The sequence below is a fragment of the Aplysia californica genome, unplaced genomic scaffold (genome assembly GCF_000002075.1).
Source record: "Aplysia californica isolate F4 #8 unplaced genomic scaffold, AplCal3.0 scaffold00035, whole genome shotgun sequence".
In the NCBI taxonomy this organism is placed as follows: domain Eukaryota; kingdom Metazoa; phylum Mollusca; class Gastropoda; order Aplysiida; family Aplysiidae; genus Aplysia; species Aplysia californica.
In genome coordinates this window covers 43,862-63,377 of record NW_004797305.1, presented here as the reverse complement: position 1 = coordinate 63,377, position 19,516 = coordinate 43,862, and the positions used below count along the sequence as shown (strand labels likewise).

At 40.7% G+C, this 19,516-nt stretch overlaps 1 protein-coding gene across 3 annotated transcripts in view; it reads left to right on the top strand.

Annotated features, from left to right (window-relative positions):
• Positions 1-19,516, top strand: part of LOC101863489 (probable E3 ubiquitin-protein ligase HERC1) — a 109,410-nt gene that overhangs the window by 47,386 nt on the left and 42,508 nt on the right. The window contains exons 36-51 of one of the 3 annotated variants that reach the window (XM_035973858.1): positions 1,407-1,799; positions 2,517-2,756; positions 3,124-3,207; positions 4,118-4,499; positions 5,008-5,129; positions 5,618-5,781; positions 8,306-8,514; positions 8,823-9,794; positions 10,194-10,410; positions 11,093-11,313; positions 11,892-12,087; positions 12,728-12,897; positions 13,375-13,559; positions 14,323-14,425; positions 14,824-14,948; positions 16,629-16,761. In XM_035973858.1, coding sequence (XP_035829751.1) covers positions 1,407-1,799; positions 2,517-2,756; positions 3,124-3,207; positions 4,118-4,499; positions 5,008-5,129; positions 5,618-5,781; positions 8,306-8,514; positions 8,823-9,794; positions 10,194-10,410; positions 11,093-11,313; positions 11,892-12,087; positions 12,728-12,897; positions 13,375-13,559; positions 14,323-14,425; positions 14,824-14,948; positions 16,629-16,761 — 3,916 coding nt within the window. Of the gene's footprint in view, positions 1-1,406; positions 1,800-2,516; positions 2,757-3,123; positions 3,208-4,117; positions 4,500-5,007; positions 5,130-5,617; positions 5,782-8,305; positions 8,515-8,819; positions 9,795-10,193; positions 10,411-11,092; positions 11,314-11,891; positions 12,088-12,727; positions 12,898-13,374; positions 13,560-14,322; positions 14,426-14,823; positions 14,949-16,628; positions 16,762-19,516 lie in introns of all 3 variants that reach the window. The other 2 variants (XM_013091385.2, XM_035973857.1) reach the window with 2 other exon arrangements.

Genomic DNA, 19,516 nt, shown 5'->3' with positions numbered 1-19,516 from the left:
TTGTAAACAAACCTGACCTCAATCTCTGAGCGCCAATATCGATCGAAACTCCGCGAAATTCCTGCAAAAATTGTTGTTTTGTTGTCGCTATGTAGGCTAGATCTAAGAGTAAATAACACGGAGCCTGGTATAAGAAAAGGGCCCTTCAAAGAAAGATATTCAACTAAATTTGTGAAATTCTTGCATAAACGTATGCTAGGGTGATATCGCTACTATTTTGTGTTGATTCCTGTGGATTATAAGGACTTTTAAAGCTGAGAAAATGCGGTTCGTCGAAATTTTCGAAGAAGTGTTGCGCAGTTTTTTTTTCCTCATTCATTTTTGTCTGACGGAAAATACAACATAAACAGATTATAGGTCATTGTTATTGATATAAACAGATTCCTCTATTGATTCCCATCACTTTTGTATATAACAATACCTATTACATAAAATAGATGCACCCCAGGTCTAAAACGGAACAAGGAAAAATAATTCTGTCTAGAGCCTGAAAAAATCCTGGATGGAATCAGTTGAGGGGGGGGGGGCTACACCCCCAAAGTCCCAATTTGGCTCAAAATTATGGAATTTGAATTGTAAGCATTTTTAGCTTCCTCAGCCTCTCCTACAACTATTTCATCGCATAAGAACCCCCCTATTCCGCATTTTTTCCCATACCGGGCATGTTCGTCACCACCATTATCTCATAAAGTCAATATTTTTTCTTTATCGGCCGTTTTCGCAAAACGCGACATGAAATTTTCACAGAATGAAGAGAAGATGTATTACTAAAAATGTGTGTGTTGAATTTTTTATATATGGAATAGATTTTTGTTGGTGGTGTCTGGAGTGTGGATTTTTACAGATTTTTTGCAAACTTGAATGCTACCTCAGGAAAAAAAAATCCTTAAAAATTTTCTGATTCACTTAGGAAAAAAACAACTGACAAATTTTTAGATCTATTGTTTGTTAACACGCATGCAAAAAAACAATCATTTCCATGAGCAATAAGTTCGGTATTCATTACGCAAAACATGCTAACAAAATCCAATATGGCGCCGTATCCATGGAAACAAAACTTTTTTCTCAAATTTGATTGCGGATTTTAAGACTCCTTACTATGCTTGTTATATATGTGAAATTTGGTAAAATTTGGTCCTGTAATAAGCGAGATAGCCTTCAGGTGTAGCGCCCCGCTTCCCCCCCCCCCCCCCCCTTAACTTCTGTACTGTTCTATTCAAGCGCACACGTTAGTAACTTATAATTTTGGGGGGGGGTTTCAGGTATTGTACATTTTCTGCCAATAATTCTCATTTACTATTGTGCAATGTTCCTTGCCATTGTTTGTGATGGCAAACGAAGTGTAAAGCTGTTTTAAAACCTACTAAAAAGTCGTTAAGCAATTCTAATAATGTGGCATCCTTCAGGTGGTGGATCTGCTGTTCTCCAGCATGGCCAACATGATGTGGAGCATACCTATTTCTCAAGCAGTTACCTCGGCAGAACGTTGTCGGACCCTGTTATTCACCCAGATGGATCCCTTCAGAGGGAAGGCAGTCGGAGGAGGAAGGCACGGGGCAGATGCCCACCCCAAAGGGAGCTCTTCAGTCCCAGCTTCCTCTCCCTCATCGTCAGAGCCAGGCCTACCAACCTGTGGTCTACCATCTCCAGAGAGTGTGGTCATCCAGAGTGCCGTGTTCGACGTGGACCGCTGTGTGGCTTGTTCTGTGGAAGCTGGTCACACTTTGGTGCATGGCTCAGGGGGGAGAGGCTATGGGCTGGGCAGCACTGTCATGACCTCGGGTTGCTACCAGTGGAAGGTAAAACACACCAACACATGGGCTCACATACATATACGCAAAAACTTGTACTCACCTCACTCGCATTTACACAAAGGCTTTCGCTCATATACTGAAAGATATGCACATTCACATATAATATGATATATATAATATATACGTCATTGCTGTCACATAAAAGATGAGTGACTCTTGTTTGACTTAGCTATACAGGGTGAGCAATAAAATAAATGAGTTACTCATTTTTCTTGTGACAGCAATAACATGTACACACAATGTAAGTTTTCCTCAGAAGGGATGTCATGACTGTGGAATTTCAGAAATAAGAAATGTAGCAGATTAAGAGTGGGTTTTGTTCATTAATGTTCTTCTAGTGATGTTCATGATGTTTCCTCTTATTAGTGTTTATGATCCTGGAAGCTCTAAAAATATCACTGGATGGCACTCATAGTCTCTTTGGATATGGAGGGGTGAGTCTCACTTTTTTAATTTTAAGGTTAGGCAATTTTTAAATCAAAGAGAAAAATTCATCAGAACTATAGACCTGTCTTATTGGTTTGTACATGAATTTGAGAAATTAGTTCTGTAATTACTGTTACACGCATGATCACAATGTTGAACATTTTATGCCACATGTTACTTTGGTTTTTCGGTTTTGATCAAATGCTTTATTTTGTAATTGGTTGGTTAATGTCCTCAGCGAATAAGCATATTTTTTTTCCTTTTTTGGGTGCATAGTTCCTGATTGTACGTGAGAACAGAGGGAATGAAGGCACATGTGTCGGAGTTTCTAAATTCCCTGTTCGGGACTGCGGCCACCGCACCACAGGGGACATGTGGTTGTACCGCGCCTACAGTGGGAATCTGTATCACAATGGTGAGACCAGCTCTGCCCTGTCCAGCTTCACCCAGGGTGACTACATCACTGTTATACTGGACATGGATGCTCGCACTCTCGCCTTTGCCAAGAATGCAGAAGTGAGCACATCTGATTTGAATGAATGACCCCCCTAGCAAGTTCTGACATAAGTTTTTATATGTGGGTCCTGTAGCTGGCATTGAACTAATTCTTATATTTTTTTGTATTATAAATATATGAGATCTGACTGCCTTTTTTAAAACATTGCCTGCAAAAAGGGTTCCTTTTTACATTTTGTCTGTATTAGATTTGCTATTTATTTTTACTTTTATGACTGTTCTTTCTGTGACATCAATTTACATGCCCTGATTCTGTGTTCTATCTGCTTGAAGCTGCTTACATAAATTGTTAAATATGGCATTGATACTGTCATTCATATGGTTCTGACAGTGACTGAAGTCGTTCTGATGATTTTTTAATTTATAGGAGCCAAGACTTGCCTTTGAAGATGTTGATGCGTCTGAGCTATATCCCTGTGTGACCTTCTATAGCAGCAGCCCTGGAGAAAAGGTGAGCCATGATTACAGAGGAGTGCAGTGTTCATCATTTTCTCTCCTTCATCACATTGTGATACTTACTGCCGTTACAAGCTAGTGCAGATATCTGTGTTCAGAGGAGCATAACTATGATTCAGTCAGTGAAATTATTCAAACAAGAGAAAAAGTAAATGTTCATTTTTAAAGAAAATAAGGGGCGGGGGTATGCTATTTTTTTTTTTTTTTGAGGGTGAGTTGTGATTTAGTGTCGAAATTACTTCAGTCATAATTCCTCGTCTCTCATGCACCAAGTTGATCAGAACACAGCGGAAATGACAGTTGTGATATTTGGGGGTTTTTTTAGTTTACTAGAATATTATGCTTTTTTTTCACAGAAATGTTTCTGTTTGTGTATTATAACGGGTCACTGTCTTTTATGTGTTCTCAATGTTAGCAGGATTACACTGACATTGTTTTAGACGAGTATGTGATTTGGATATAATGTGATTCAGACAATAGAGTTTGTTGTAGGAATCACAACTTGACTGATGTGCAGAATGTCAAGATTTGAGCTTTAGTACGATCTGTTTGTTTCTCCTACTTTTCCGTATCATTTTTTCAACATAGTTCGTTGGCAAGGCGGAGTGATGGAACATTTCCTATGAATTACTTTCCCTGTGCCTAGTAGTGTGTTCAACTCTGACTGGTCAGAACTGACTACTCACTAATAGTAATCACTTATTTTCTCACGGTCCCAGCATGTATTTCTAGACTACTGATTAGACTTCTAATTTCCCATTTTAATACTTTATTTATTTTTTTTTAGTTTCCTGCTTAAACTATTTTGCATGTGTAGATTTGTCACCAGTCAGAGATGTCATATTAGTTCTTTATTCAATAGTTATGTAATTCCTTTCCCGTTTCACTTGTAACTCGTGTTTTAGGTCAAACTGACAGACATGCACTTGCGTGAGAGCCCCCGGGAGTTGCTGGCTGGCTCCCCTGTGTGTGCTCCGGCTGTCGCTGTCATGGCAGAAGCTAGTGTGGGTTTGGTGCGCAGCCTGCAGGCCACACCTGCTTGGGCCTCCACCATTAGTGAACACATGTGCTCAGCCCTCAATGCCTTACACACTTGGCTCGACGAAATGCAACAGGAGCAACAGCAGAGACAACAGCAACAGCAGCAATGTAGTGGAAGCTCCGAGGCAAAGAGTGGCGAGGGCAAAGTTGAAAGGGAAGAGGATCTGGAAGGATCCAGTAGTAGGGATGTGAACAAACAAGAGGAACAGAATGAGCCTGAAGTGGGTCATAAAGATGGCAAGAGAGGTATGTAGGTTGTTTTTTTCTCTAGAATAATTGTATTCAGTTTGTTGTAGATTTTTGTTTTACTTCTAACATGTGTGAGTGCTACCTTTGGCTGAAGTTTTCTTTCATTTATAGTTTGTCCTGCATATTTGCATTTCAGCTGTGTGGGATTTTTAAATCTTCACCTCTTGGGAGACAAATGGGTTCATGAGTCCTTATTCTCAAATGTGTAGGCAAATTGTAAAAAAAAGTTATGTTTGGTCAGAAGTTGATACAAGTCAGTGACATTGTTGATACATTTCGTTGTCATTAATCAAGTCGGAGAATTCTATTTGCCTTTCCACTATTTGTAATTGTAATCTGATAGGCATGTAGATGTACAGTGTTCAATATTGTCTAAGGTGTGGACCAAGTTGTTTTGTTTTTTTCTAGTTTATTTTTATGAAGAGTAGATGACTAATGTGATATTTTAGTGTAGGGCAAATGTGATATTTTAGTTTCTTGTCTTGTGTTTTTTCCAAACCTTTAGCCTCTGAGGATAAGAAAAAGGAATCTACTAAGAAAAGCAAACATGAGAAGAAAAGCAGCAAAGATAGTGGATACTTTGCCTGTTCAGTGGATACAAGCAAGCTGGAGCTCATCTGCCAACAGGTATTATAATGAGACCAGTGTCTGTTTTCTGATTTTTTATTTTTAACAGTGTTAGACTTTAGTCTCAGTACTTTTCTTAAACATCTCTTGTTGTGACTTCTTATGTTTCTTCTAAAAGATGCTTTTGATGTTTGATTGATGGATGTTAGAAAGCATGGCCAGCATAAGAAGAGAAAGAACAGTAGGCCTTAAACGTCTTGGAGGAAGGACTTTGATGCGGACCTAAAGGAGATGGAAGAAGTAAATGGAGAGTTTTTTTAGTTTTTGTTGGTGGCGTATAATCTAGTAGGGGGTGAGAAAGCCTGATGAAGATGATGACAGTATTAGAAACAAGAACATTGTGTATTGGATTGCAAAGATTACATGGCCCCTCCTTTCTCAAAACACAAAGAGTCGCTGCATTCACCTTAGCCTTGTTATTACAACATTTGACTGAGACAGTGAGTATTAATTTTTCTATGGTACACTGATAACATTTTTTCCCTTAGATCTGGCCATGTCTGGCTGTCATGGGTGGTGTTGACCATGGGCTGAGGATAGGAGGCCGTTGTGTACACAAGATCTCAGGAAAAAAGGGAATTATCCTGGGCCTGCCACGAGAGGCAGCTATTACTGCCAAAGTGCAGTGGGAGGAAGGGGACAGCACAGTCAGGTGAGATTTACATGTGTCCTGTATCTCCATGACTTCTTATTGAATTCATTTTTGGCTTCATTATTATAATACGCTAAGTACTGAAACAAAGCATAATGTTACAGTGGTAATATGATTCTACTGGGGCAGTACCACTGACTGTAGTGTCTTTAGGCCATTCTCAAAGGGGGGACATTCCTTGTTCAAGCACAGTATAATTGTTAATGGGCTGATTCATCATGACACGCTCATAACTGCCTGATCTACAACAGGGAACTGCGGCTTTTTCTTTCCTAATCCTTACTATTATCATTTTCCTCTACTTCTTTTGTATGTTTGTCACACTCTTGCAACCTGCTTTTTCCGGGGTGCCTTTATAGTCGAAGTAGACCTTGTGCTGTTGAAACTAGAGAGGTGAACAGAGTAAGTTTGATTCCCTGTGAAGACTTCTCTGTTGACACCCACCCGTTGGCGTTCATATGACCTTATGCAGTTGCGAGTGCCGTAAAACCCTCTACTTTAAAAAAAAAAAAAAGATTCTAGTCTTTCTGAACCACTCTCTCTTGCCCTTTTTAACTCCCAGTGGAGCATAGGCCATCAGCAACATTTCTCTAGTGATGTCTGTCCTGTGCATCTTTTTCTAGCTCGTTTCCATGATGTCCCCGCCTTTTCCATTCCCGCTTGTACCGCTCGCCTCCAAGTCATCTTTGGTCTTCCTTTCTTACGTTTTCCTTGTGGATTCCACGTCAAAGCCTCTGTGATGATGCTTGTCGGGGGGGTCTCCTCAAGGTGTGTCCAGTCCAATTCCATTCCTTCCCCTGTATGTCTTCCTTTCCTGGCATTTGATTTCGATCAAATACCACTTTTAGTTGACTCTACTGAACAATGATTACAATGTACTAGAGATTTAAGAATATGGATGACCAGCAATAAATTGAAACTAAATGATGACAAGACGGAAATAATGTTGAGTGGAAATACAAAAGCCATTAAAAATCTCCCAGAGCTACAAATTGATATTAATAACCATACCATTCGTTCAAAAAGAAGTCTTAAAAATCTAGGGGTTCAGTTGGATTATGATATGTCTATGTCCTCCCAAATAAGCCAGCTCAGCAAAAGTATTTACTTTCAGCTTAAGAAAATAGGCAGTGTAAGAAATTATTTACCTAAAGCAGCAGCCAAGACACTTGTAACAACACTCATTTTATCAAAGTTAGATTACTGTAATGTTATTTTGTCCGGTTTGACATCCCAAAAACTATCAAAGTTACAAGTACTCCAACATCAAGCAGCAAAATTGATAATGAAACAAAAGAAATCAGCCCACGTAACACCAATTCTGAAAGAACTACACTGGCTGCCAATAAAAGAAAGGATTAAATACAAAACTGCCGTTCTCTGTTTTAAATGTATAAATGATAGTGCACCTTTTTATCTTAAAACTTTCCTGGAATTATATAATCCACCTAGAGTCCTTAGATCAGCCTCTGACTCTGACAATCTAATTCTTAAAACTCAAAAAAAAATTTACAAAACATACGGCGAGCGTTCCTTTTTGTTCTTTGGTCCCCAGGTATGGAACAAACTCCCATATAAAATAAGATCTGCCCCAACAATTTCCATTTTCAAAAATCAGCTGAAGCATTTATTATTCACAAAAGCATACCTGTCATAATGATGTACTGTGATATATATGTATGTGTGTGCCAGACTGTGAGACTGAAGAAATAGTGAGTGAGAATGAGAGAGAGAAAAAGAGAGAGATAGAGAGAGAAAAGAGAGAGAGAGATAGCGAGAGAGGGAGAGAGAAAGAGAGAGAGGTAGAGAGAGAGAGACACAGAGAGAGAGAGAGTGAGAGAGAGAACGGAAATGTTTTTCTATCTGTATAGAATTAATGTTTTAATGAATGTTTCTAGTTACTCACGTTTCAACTTTATTTTGACTGTTCGTGAATTTTTATTGCATTGTATGTTTTTAGTGAACACATTTTCAACCTCACTGCGAGACTGTTTTTCTGGTATAAAATTTTACACATATGCATTTATATTATATGTATAATACTTTGTTTTACGTACACCTTTGTGTCGATTAATTTTTAAGATATGATGTCTTTTTCATTGTAATGCGCATTGAGCATCTTTTAGGAAATGGAAATGCGCAGTATAAATGCTATTTATTATTATTATTATTATTTGGCTTGTTCTTTCCCACAGTTGAGCATTTGTGACTCGATCGTACCACTTGATCCCCACTATCCTTCTTAAGCATCCATTTATGAAGCTCTGCGGTTTCCTTGCTGCTGATTCTGTGAGCCTCCATGTCTCTGAACCGTACTGTAGAACAGTCTTCATGTTTGTTTTGAAGATCCTTAGCTTGGTGTTCAATTCCAGTTCCTTAGACATCCATATATTCCTGAGGATGATGAATGCTGCTCTTGCTTTTTGGTTTTGAACCATTACTCAGTTGTAAGTTTTGAGATCATTCCTTTTAGAATAGAGTTTCTATTCTAGTTTTGTAATGTTCTCTGTTGTTTTTGAAACAGTGACACTATCCTTTCCAACTTGGAACCACTAGAGGCTCCGAGTTTTGATGTGACCACGGTGGCTAGTTTCAAGGCCCATCATTTAGATGCCCTGGTGCGACTGGCATTTCTCAAGGATTATCGGGGTCGCTCAGACAGCAGCTCCTCTACCGTTCGCAGTCAGGATGTGGAGAAACCTCAGCACTCCCAGGAGTCAGAAGAGGCAGCTGGTAAATGTTATAGCTGTAGCTTTTAAAAGCTTAAGTACTATGTATGACCATGTTTTCTTTGGCTGGTCTGATTGATTATGCTTGAATAAGAAGTATGTGGTTTTCAAATAGAGGAGCTTGTCTAAGCCTTTTTTTTAGGACTGTAGTCAGTTTGTTAATGTTGTTTGTCTCTTCAGTCTTAGCATGACCGGCATTATAAATATCTTAGAGATCTTAATGTCATGTATATTTAAAACTGGTTGAAAGAAATCATATTGTCTAAGAAGCAAAAATATTCAGGAGATCTATGTCAATTTTGTCATCAGCAGCTCGGATGAAAGAAAAGTCTGACCAACTGATGATGGAACTTGACAGAGATATCATTGCGGCGATGGTGGAGGAAGACTATTACACTTTGAACCACAATGCAGACAAGAAAACCACGGTGGATGAGGTGAGCAGGCCAAGCTTGCGACACTCAGCCATGGCTTCTGAGGCTCCAGCCGCCATAAGCAGGGCTGGGGGAATGCGTCGAGAGATGCGAGCCATGAGCGTGGATTCAGCAGACAGTGTTCTGGAGACAGAGACTCCATTGCTGGCTGCTCGTCTAGGCACTTCCATCAGCAGCTCAGAGATGAATGTCAACTCTGAACTGGATAAACTGGCTCAGTTAGGGAGCCAACCTTTGCTCTCAGGGCCTTCTACGTCCAAACCGGAAACTTTACCAAATGACCGCTTGGAGCAAGATGAGGCAAGTGCTCCTGGGACTAGTGGCATGGACTTTTCGTCAGAGCTACTGAACATGTCAGCTCTTCCAGATACTTCTGAAGCAAAACCAGAGTCAGTGTCTGCAGATAATGAGCATCATCACAGGCTGCCTGCTCATGGCCACCCTATCAATCTTCCCATTTTTGAAACACCTGCTCCTACATTGGAGGAATTCAACAGGGAGAGAGAGATCCACACTCTTCGCCTGGCAGCGCTCCAGTTTTCAGCTGTGAAAGCACTTTCGTCACTTGCGTCTTGTGAGAAATTTGCAGAGCTTCTTTTAGTGCCTAGGTCCAGCCCTCGCGACTCCTCTGCAGACAAGCAGTTGTTTGAGAACTTGACCTTCCACAAAGATGACGCCATGAAGTCAGCCCTGAGACAAATGATGAGGCTGTTTGTGGCTCGTTCCACTTTCCCGTCTCCTTTCCGTCGTGCTGTACCCCTTGCTGAGTTGGAGCGGGCCTTCAACGTACTGCACAATTCTATCATCCATGCCCTTGCTGAGGAGAAACTTGGAATCGCTCTTTTGGAAGGTAAGAATGATTGTGGTTATGTGATATGATTTCAGTATCTTTTTGAAAAGTAAAGATCTTTTTCTCTGGTTGGTATTTTGCGTATCTGTTTTTCAGTAGACCTTATTTGGCATAGCAGCCTCAGCCAGACATAGATTTTATATGGACAGTATCATAGTTTTGTAACTTACTCAATTCAATATTATCAGTATGGTTTTCATCTGCCACCTATTGTTTTTACCTCAAACCTATTGAAAACAAATTCTGCTTCGCTTTACTTTAAAATGTAATGTGATTTTCAGTTTTTGCCCAGATAACTATCTTAATTTGATTCAGTCATTGCTGCTGTTGCTTCATTGCAATTGAGTTTGCATCTTTGAATAAGCCAAAAATTTTATCTTTGAGGAACTCTGTCCTCAGACCGAGTGTCCAAACATGCTGCCAGCAACAAGAGAGGTCCAGACAACCGATCGGCTGAAGGTGCCATGGGTAGGCCCAAGAAGTTACAGATACCAGACTCTCATCCTCTCAGTGGTCTGGGCATGCTGCGGTCCAATGACTCCAGTGATTCAGTATCGTCTGTTAGTGGGGCCACCCACCAAACTTCTATTCTACAGTACATGCGCACAAGCTCAAGGTGTGCATTTTCACTTTTTTAAAATTAGCTTGCGACTGATGTTTTTGTAATGCATTGTGTTGTATTTTCAGTTTCGTTAAAAAAAAATTTATTTCGAGATGACAAAAAAATACATGGGTTATTTATTATTACATTTATTTTTATGTCTTCTAAAAGGAAGTGTACACTCTTATGTGCACATAGCGAATAGATTTTCAGGTGTAAAATTTTTGAAATACATTGTGTCTTTAAAATATGCACATTCGGAAAACTATTCATACCCAGCGGGGAAAAAATTGTGTTAGTAAAGGTAGATTTTTATTAATAACTGCAAATTTTGTTTTCCAAAGTGGCATTGGTATGAGAGAGAAAGATAGGGGGTGGGGGGGGAGAAGTCAAAGTGGTATTGTAATGGTCTTTTCAGTAATGTTACTAATTGTGGCTTCATTCAGAAGAGAGAGAGACAGAGAGAGAGAGACAAAGAGAGAGACAGAGAGAGAGAGAAAGATAGGGGGTGGGGGGGGGGGGGAGAACACTAGAGCAGACACAGTATGATTGTAGGCCAACAACCTTTCTATTAACTGTGGGCAATAGTGCAGGTTCAAGGACTTGTTTATTGCATACATGACAGAGTCTATAAAACTGTCTGACATGTATCAGTATTATTCTTCAGTTGTGAGTGAAAATTTTCCATCTGTTTCAGTGCTGAAGACATGCGAGGGTTCACGAGGCGCATGTTTAATGCACTGAAGCCTAGTGGAGCTCCAGTAATCTGCACCTCCACACCCATCCCTCCACGCAGACCTCAACCACCTAACCCAATCAGATCAAGGTCTCCTTCCCCACCCCCTCCCCCTATAGTCACACCACTGCTGGAGATGGGTTTTGGGCTTCGGCACATCAAGCAAGCTCTCTCTGCAACGGGTGAGTAATTAATGGTTTATATCTTCAAACTTGTGGCTTTATACGGCATGTAAGTAGGCTCAAATTTATGATAGTGTGATTGAGAAAAACAGGAGAATTAATTTTTTTGTTTTGTACAATCATATATCTTGGAGTTACAGGAAAGTGTTTCTGAAATTTGAAGTGTGTGAGTCATTAAGAGTTTTCTTGTCTTAATGTGCAGCTTTCACCCCGAAAAAACCCCAACTGTGTAAAAGTAACAACTACCAATGGACAAGTGACCACCAGGTGTCTAATTTGACCCACAAAATCTTGCTAGCAGGAGATGCAGATACAGATATCAAAGTTTGTAAAAAAAATCAACAGTATAATAATATATAAATGTCAAAGTTTCTTGTTGGGTTCTTGTTTTCTTGTGACGGACAGCCAATTCTGTCAAAGAAGTGATATAGTTTGATGTATAGTACAAAATTCACTTTCCTTTTACGCACTTTTTTTTCCAAATATTTTATAGTGATCAGATTTTTACTATTGATGTTTTAGTAGTATCATCTATCTCTCAAACTTGGTCAGAGTGTGTGTGTTTTGCCCCTCCCCAGGCGTGGCTGGTCTCGAGGTATCCGCACGGTCCACCAATGTGCTGGCCACCTGGATGTTGGAGCATCCGATGGAGTTGGAGCACGAGACAGATCCACCTTACCTTAGGAATGATCCTGATGGGGGAATACTGGACGCCATAGCCCCTTTCAACTTGTTTGCTGACTCTGCTGGAGTTGATTCTCTTGCATCTGACAGGTAGGACATTATGGATGAATGCATCTTTCCACTGACCAAAATGAGTTTATAGCAACTGAAAAATGCATCTGTAACCTGCACTTATAAGTTATGTTTCTCTTCTGGTATCTCAAAAGAGAGAGTTGTCAGCCTGTTTTTTTAATTATTAACACCCCCCTGTTCTGTGGTATCGCAGCTAATTTAATCAGCCGCAATTTGAGTCACTATCTCATTTCATTTATCCCAATTTTTTTATTGACTAAAATTTTATGAACTTAACATGCTTAGTTTGCCTGTTTTCAAGCATTTTCCAATGTAATATGAAATCATATAATTTCCCCTGAAACATTAGGCTATTTGTTAGTGATACTTGAAGGGTTAAAGAGCCAAAGAATATTAATCTTCACCAACAGTGTAAACAAATTATGTTTTTAAGTGCCTTCTCTCAGACTTTCACCATATCTAAATAAGATGACATAATATCTATGACATTTAGGTACTGTGATTGTTGCTCATTTTCACCATCAATTTCTATTTGCTGACATCTGGCTCCCTCAAGATAAAGTTGGGACAAGAGCTTGAAAATTTCTTTTCTGTGTTTGTGTGTTTCCTCTCCCTTTTTGATGGTAGCTTTTGCTCTTTATTTATATTGTGTCTGCAGAGAGATGGCAATCGAGGCTCTGTCTTTGCGTTTAGACGGCCTGATGCTCAGCGAGGACTCTGATGAAGAAATAGAGGAGTTTGACGAGCTTCCGAGACCCAGTCTGTCTAGACGGCCCAGACGGTTGACTCGAGGGAGACATGTAGACATCCGCAGTTTTCTCACTGCTGGTAAGCAATATCATTTACAGAGAAAGACTATATTTTAGGCAGTGCTGAAATTATGAATTTTTTGCGTCGTTTTAAAATGAAATCTACCTATTATCCAAGAAAGGTTTGTACTACTCATCAGACTCAAAGCTTTATTCCTTGTTCTAAATGTGTCCTGGTTCATTTGGATCTGATCCTATAACCATGGTGTAGAGAATAATGTTTCCATTCTCAATTTTTAAAACATTTATTACTTTTTTACCATGTTGTTGATTTTGTCAGTTTGTTATTGACCAAAGAATATTCTTTTTTTCCGTGAATCATGTTTGTTGAATATTAATCTAAATCTTCAACTATTTATCAGTTAATAAGAACTGCATTCTTTGCAGCACAGTGAATAAGGTTCTCTTTGTGCAACTGGACCTTTATTTTACTTCTTTTTTTTTTTTAAGCCCCAGTTTTGGTCCTAGGCAACTGACTTAGTGTTTTTGTGTGCAGCAGCTAGAGACAGACGTGGAAATCGGCCAGAGCGTAGGCAAGAAGTGGGTGAGGCCCGGCCAATGTTTGAGCTCTATGACAACTTTGACCTGCAAGAGGACTTCTACTCAGAGGATGGCCTAGACTTTGATGAAAACCTTACCAGTGACCCAGCTCGGGATGCTGCTAAGGTTATGACTGCAATTGTAAGCCCTCACTGACCCCCTTCTTCCTCCTTTCTTTCCGGTGTCTAGTTCTGTACCTTCTGTGAGAATGTTGTTTATTGTTACCTCATATTTTTTATGGTCCGTTCAAGTGGATGGAGGAGGAGGGGGGGGGGGGGGGGGGGGTTCAGTCTGATTTTATGATGGTTGATTTACTCCTGGGGGGGTCTGTTAGTTCTGTAATGAACAACATCAAAAACATTTGATGCACAGAGACTGTACCCAATTGGATGGAATGAAGATAGATAAAAGAAGTCTTTATTGAAGTTTATTCAATTTCCAACCCTTGTAGACAATTAAGATAGCATGCTTTCACTGATTTCAATCCATGGTCTTCATTCTTTCAGAGTATACCCACAAATAAATTGGCAGATATAGACCTTCACAAATCGAAACATAAATAGTCTTTCCACTCATGTTTCATTTTGATCTCTTCAATTTTTAAAATTCTTTGTACAGTCTCAATGAAGTCTGGAATATTTCATACTTGTTCATGTGCCTATTCCGCTTTAGAAAGAAATAATTCCCTATAGTGTACTTGCAGGTCACGAAGCTTTGACCACGGTTTTTTTATATTTTGGGATCTAAACAATTAAATGAAAAGTATCAGAGGGGAGCTGAAATCGATCTTTTTGTTTTCTCTGAAAAATTCCTGGTGAAGGACTTTTAGGTTTAGAGATTTCTTGGACATGATCATTGCTCCAAAAGGTCCTGATTGCTTTTGTTTTTTGGTGGTGCCCCGCAGCGTCGGCGACTAGAGCAGAGCACATCAGTGAAGTGTGAGATTTGCAGCCTGGAGGTGCGAAACTTCAACCTGCATATGAAAACTGCTCACCCAGGTTGTGGGGGTGAGTTTTACTTTCCAGTTTTCAGTCTTTTTTGTTGTTATAGGTTGTCACTGGAAGTGTTTATCATATTGATATAATGTAACTTACTGAGGATAGCTTAAAGATACTGAAATTGTCAGCCATATAGCGATTTAAAGGAATGAAGCCAAGATGGTGAAACCCATTGTACAAGCAATCAATGGTTTACTTGCCGGAAAGAGTATATTATAATATACTATTGTCAGCTTTGCTTTTCTTTTCATAATGAATATTGATGAGAGTAATATATAGTTTAATTTCTATATATACCTGCTTTTGTTTTTACGGTTCTGTACAGCCAAGAAAAATTTCCTTCTTGGACAATAAATTATTTATTATCTTAATCTTATCCTAATAAATGTGTTAATTTTTTTTTCCAGCCAGCAGTCGTGGCTACGGTTATCGCAGCTTGGGCTACTATGACAGTGGTTGGTTTGATGGTACCTGTGGCACCGGCAACCCGTTTTACTTGATGTGCCAGGGCTGTAGAGAGAAGTACCTCCAGGTGGGTGCTGCCTTTTGACTAACTTATATTTTACTTTAGCAATGCTTCCACTCTTCCGTATTTTTACGTTATCCGTACTTTCTGCCAGTTCCGTACTTGTTCCTCCATCATTATCAACTCTGTAAAAAACTGCGACATCGTAGGGCTGCCGAAATTCCGTAGCAAAAGATCCGTACTCGCCTTCGTATCGTCTTGTATAAGTTACGGATATTTACAGTAATTCTCTCGGCAACAAGTTTAAGTTATAGAAACCTGCCTGATTGCGCATTTTCTGCAATCGACCAGTATTCCGCTATGCCCCATGCACTCATTGCGGGTTGGTCGGCAGTACATTTTTTACCTGCACACAGGTGGATCAAAATCTGGCAAACTTTTTGTGCCAATTTCGTCCTTTCTATCTTTCTCTCTTTCCTTCTGTCTACCTTCGGATTGTTGCTGTGGCTGGAAAATCTGCGTGTCGATCAAGTAAATTGACTTGTGATCCTAGACAGAAAATTACTGTCAGAAAGAAACTTTTTTGAAAATTTGTCTAGATGTAGGGAAATTATCAATGCGAAGATTCTACCGCACGGGAACGCGATAAGGGCTGCGATGAAAGAAGTATATGCTAAGACTACTAAAATCAAGAATAATTCAAAGTGGTTCCGAGGTTGTGACAGGCGACATTCAGACATGAAAATTGAGGAAAAATTAGGGTATACGTTTGGCAACTGTATTGTGAGGTACATATCTGTTCATTATTCCCAGATTTGCCTTCTATCATTGGTGTGACGACAAATTAATTGAATTATAATAGCCATGAAAGGGGAACCTGCTTGTTTTCACCAGCAATGGAAAGATATGTAGGTGAAGAAATCAAACAAGACAAAATGTTGGTGAAAAAATAAATGTTATGGGTTGTCGGCAATCTCTTCAATCAGTCTCCCAAATACCATTTTCAACCCTCTAAATCGGGGGCTTCGCCCCAGACCCCTGCAGTATTTTCCTTACTTTTCAGCTTCAGCTGGTGGAAGCACTGTTTAGGGATTTTTATTTGTATTTGAATACCTCTTAAGAGCAAGCCAGCCATTTCATAATGCTTTTGTTCTGCTATGTGACTAAGGATGCCGCTTTAATTTGTGTTTTGTTCATGTCATGAATTAAAATAATTAAGATATCCAGTACCACAAAGACCAACAATTTATAGAGATGCCATACTGAGAGGCCAAGTAAGTTCTCAAACTTCACAGAAAGAACATGAGGAGGAGGAAGGAGAAGGGGGGGAGGGGGGTGGTTGGGGTGCATTCTGGGGATGTCACTCCCCTGGGCTGACCCCATTTAGGTAGAGAATTGGCTGCCATTATCTTCTGCTTCAAGGCTAGCTACTGATCAGGCTCACTTGAAAACGTTTCGATTGACTGTGTGTACTTTACTTCACAAACGGTATTGCTTGCTATTCTAATTAACTTAAACAGGATATTTTAAAAGCAGGTTGTTCTGTGAAAATTGCAGATGCAGTGTGTAAAATGCGTCTTGAACAGTTTTGCATGCAATTCTAAATGACTTTACAGATTTTAAAAGCGAGTCGGGCAATGAAAATTGCAGATGCTGAAAATGAGTTGAAAAATATCTCCATAGAATGTTTTCTCAACCTTTTTGTGACTGTTTAATTTTTTTCCCCTTTCCTCTTTGTCTTGAAAGGTCAATCAGGACCAGTTGTCAGCACACGCAAGTTCTTCAACGGGAGCGTCGTTTGAGAGAACCCCTCTAGGTCATTCAGCCTCTGGATTGGCTGCTCCAGATCTGCTTGGTGCTGCTGAGAGCAAACAAGATGGTTAGTTACTCTTCTTCTTCTGCTTCTATACCATGGTTGGGGCAACCGTGGGGGCACCACTGCATCTGACAACCAGCTCTCGCCATTTCTCTCTTTCCTCTGCTTTCCTCAGATTGTCACCCATCGTCTTCCCTGTCCACTCAGTGATGTTGTCCTCCCATCTCCTTCTCTGCATTCCTCTCTTTCTCTTTCCTTGTACGGTTCCTTGTAGGATTGTTTTGGCAAGTCCTGTGGATCTTGTGACATGCCCATACCTCTTTAATTTTCATCTCTTCTTGCTGCCCCACTGCTTTGTGTTTCTGTTCCGTACCTCAGCATTTGAAATGTGGTCTTTGTATAAGATGTCAAGGAGTCTGTGGTAACATCTCATCTCTGTTGTCTGAATCCTTTTCTCCAATTCTGCTGTCAGTGTCCACGACTCACCGGCGTAAAAATATATTGAGATGACCAGTTTTTGTCCTTCCAAATAGACTTCAGTTTTGATAGCGCAGCAGGGTATAGGGGGCTCTGTGAGAGGTAGTATGATGTTTGGCATGCTGCACTCTACTTGGTAGGGTGGACGGGCATTACTGGTCCTCGCACATCCTCTAAATCTCACATGTAGCTCCACTGCACCATACCTCAGTTACACCGCTTCAGCTGGTCGGCTAAACCATGTGAGGGGGTGGTGTTTACACTGCACCACTGGGCGGATGAGCAGCATCAAGCAGCCAACGGCCTAGAGTGGAAGGGTCCCATGACAAACTCAACGGTCGGAGCGGAAGGGTCCCATGACAAACTCAATGGTCGGAGCGGAAGGGTTCCAAGCTGAACTCTATGGTCAAGTGCATGCAATCGGGGCAACCCACATCATATTCAGGGTCATCGGCCTATGGTTAAGAGCTTGGAGAGGGATGTGCACCGCCAAGCTTCTCTGCCCAAGACACACCGCATTAAATGATTAACAACTCAGATATTATACCGGACCGGCCATCGCCCGGGTCACCAAGGACCGCACCATCCGCTGTTGTGCACCAGGACAGAGGTGAAAAAGTATATGCTACTGATGCACAAAAGATGTGTGCCAGAAACAACATAACCATTAGCACATGGAACGTACGGACACTGAGAACAGCAGGGAAACTAGAAGAGCTCACGTACGAGATGGACAGATATCAATAGGCCATACTTGGACTTTGTGAAGTATGGTGGAAGAAGTGTGGGGAGATCGTAGCTCGAGAAGGCCACAAGTTGTACTTCAGTGGAAAAAAGGACAAGCATATGAATTGCGTTGGATTTTTTTTTCACGAAGACGTCGTGAATACCATCATGGGCTGCCACCCTATTTCTAACCGGCTTATTACCATCCGCCTTAGGTCAGTCCCATTCAACATCACTATCATCCTGGCATATGCTCCGACGTCAGACAATGATGAACAGGCTGTGGAGGGCTTCTATGACCAAATACAATAAGTGATAGACCAGACCCCCAAGAAAAACATCATCGTTGTACAAGGGGACTGGAATGCAAAAGTAGGAAAGGATGCATACGAGAACTAGAAAGGAACATGTGGACAATACTGCAACTCAGAGTCAAACGAAAGAGGTCTAAGGCTCTTGGAATTTGCCAGCTATAACCACCTAGTGCTGACAAATACGTTTGGCCTACACAAAGCATCACGGAGATGGACATGGCACAGTCCACAGATTGACTACATCACGGAGATGGACATGGCACAGTCCAAGCGGAGAACATCACTACCAGGTTGACTACATCATGGTGAAAAAATCGCTTCCAGTCCAGTGTCAAAATTGGAAAAACACGAACATTCCCAGGAGCAGACGTTGACAGCGACCACGGCCTTACAATGATGACCTTTCGCCTCCTCTTGAAGGACTCCGAAAAACTGAAGGACCCAAAGGTAGCAGAAGCCTTCCAAGCCATGATAGGAGGAAAGTTTACTCCACTCAGTGTCATTGATGCTGACAATGACACAGACATGGACACGTGGATCAACACCTTCAATACAGCAGTGACTGACACAGCCAGTCAGATCCTGGGAAAACCCTGACGGGTCAATAAGCCCTGGGTCACAACAAACGTCCTTGACCTGTGTAACAAAAGGAGAAAACTAAAGTAGAAAAAGAAACAACCAGATGGTGCCAAAGAGTACAGAGCAGTCAGCCAAGAAATCAAAAAAGGTATGAAAAGGGCAAAAGAAAATTGGATTGAAGAACAATGCCAAAGAATTGAAGGTAGCCTGAAGACGAACAACAGCAAAAAAGCATACCAATTAGTAAAGGACCTGACATGCACTAAACAAGGGCGCACCACTGCTATTCAAGATAAACAAGGGAAATGCCTGATTGAGGAACAAGACATTTTGAAAAGATGGACAGAATACTGCTCAGAATTGTACAACTACAAAGCCACGGGAAACCCTGAGGTACAAAACGTTCCCTCAGCAACCAACATCGATAACCACCCAGTCCTTCGAGAAGTTGAAGCAGCGGTTAAAGCACTGAAGAAGGGGAAATCAGCAGGAGTGGATAATATCCCAGGAGAATTAGTACAGGCAAGGGGAAAGGACATGATAAGTGCTCTGACTGTCATCTACAACAAGATCTGGCAGACAGGAAAATGGCAAACACCATGAACACAATCACTAGTGATTACACTCCCCAAGAAATGTAACCTCCAACTATATCAGAATTACCGCACCGTCGGTCTAATAAGCCACCCTAGTAAGGTCATGTTGAAGATAGTGCTGAACAG